The following is a 1,085-nucleotide window of genomic DNA, read 5'->3' on the forward strand; positions in this document are numbered from 1 at the left end:
GACGACAGTAACTCTATAGAGAATGGTCCTGGAGCATTCTAAGCTGGTCTATGCTTCTCTCAAGAACTTGGTACCGGCTAGAGCCTTACAATCTCTCATCTATGACCACTATGAAAAGGGTACTAGAGTCTATCAGGATACCAACGGTGACCTTGTGACCATGCCTGCTAGTACTGATGGCACTGATCAGTCTAAAATCACCCTACGCCGAGCCAAACAGCTAGTTGCTGGTAAGTTCTCATCTAGCTCTAATGACCTCATTCGGGAAGATTGTCCACCACTTCCGCATAGTGAAGAACTCCCACTGTCTCCGAGGTCTAATGGTTCGGCCGGTTCTATCGATTGTCAGGATTCAACAGCAGTCGAAGCCTCTAGTTCGGTGCAGCCGCCAGAAGTTCTAGATAGTGGAGGGACCAGTTCAACACCTTCCAGAGCCGTAAGTTCTACTCCTGATGTTACATCATCCACACCAGGGGGGCGTATGAATCCTATTCTGAGATTCGGTGTCTCTGTTCGTAGTGATGTTCATCTACGACAAGGTTGGTCGGTGATCTCTACGGCTCCTACCTATCAAGGGCTTGCTTCTGTTGTTGAAGACGCTAACGACTCTGACACGGTTGTCATACGTCCTCTCCGTCTTCAACCTGGTGGTGTTGGTGAGTTGTCTACCATGGACGACGATGTCATTCACGAGGTTCAAAGGAACGAACTAATCTTCGTGACTTCCTCCTCAAGACCCCTTACACGATCATTACTTGAGAAGGTCACCAATCTGCTCACCCATATAGGGTCTAATTAATAGAGTCTATCCATGACATAGACCTTAACTCTAGTTTCAGTTAGAACCTTATCCTCAGCATCCCTTAGGGGATAATAGAGATCCTTCTGTAGGGTAGACATGATAGAGTTGACGCCTAGAACTATAGAGACTAAAAGAGACTTAGACACAGTGGATCTTGGATCACAGCATATTTATCCAATGAACGGAGTGGTGGACAAATAGCTAAAAATAGATCGTAATGGCGAGCGAAATGTACAAGCATACCATGGACGGGTATTGTGTCATAAAGAGCGCATGACTCGCG

General features: G+C 46.5%; 1 protein-coding gene across 1 annotated transcript; it reads left to right on the plus strand.

Annotated features, from left to right (window-relative positions):
* Positions 1-160: 160 nt before the first annotated feature.
* Pmar_PMAR027799 (hypothetical protein) lies at positions 161-799 on the plus strand (the record flags this gene model as incomplete). Its single annotated transcript, XM_002785209.1, has 1 exon — positions 161-799. The coding sequence occupies one exon, from the start codon at positions 161-163 to the stop codon at positions 797-799; it is 639 nt and encodes a 212-aa protein (XP_002785255.1).
* Positions 800-1,085: the final 286 nt, after the last annotated feature.

This window comes from Perkinsus marinus, assembly GCF_000006405.1.
Source record: "Perkinsus marinus ATCC 50983 genomic scaffold scf_1104296933252, whole genome shotgun sequence".
In the NCBI taxonomy this organism is placed as follows: Eukaryota; Perkinsozoa; order Perkinsida; family Perkinsidae; genus Perkinsus; species Perkinsus marinus.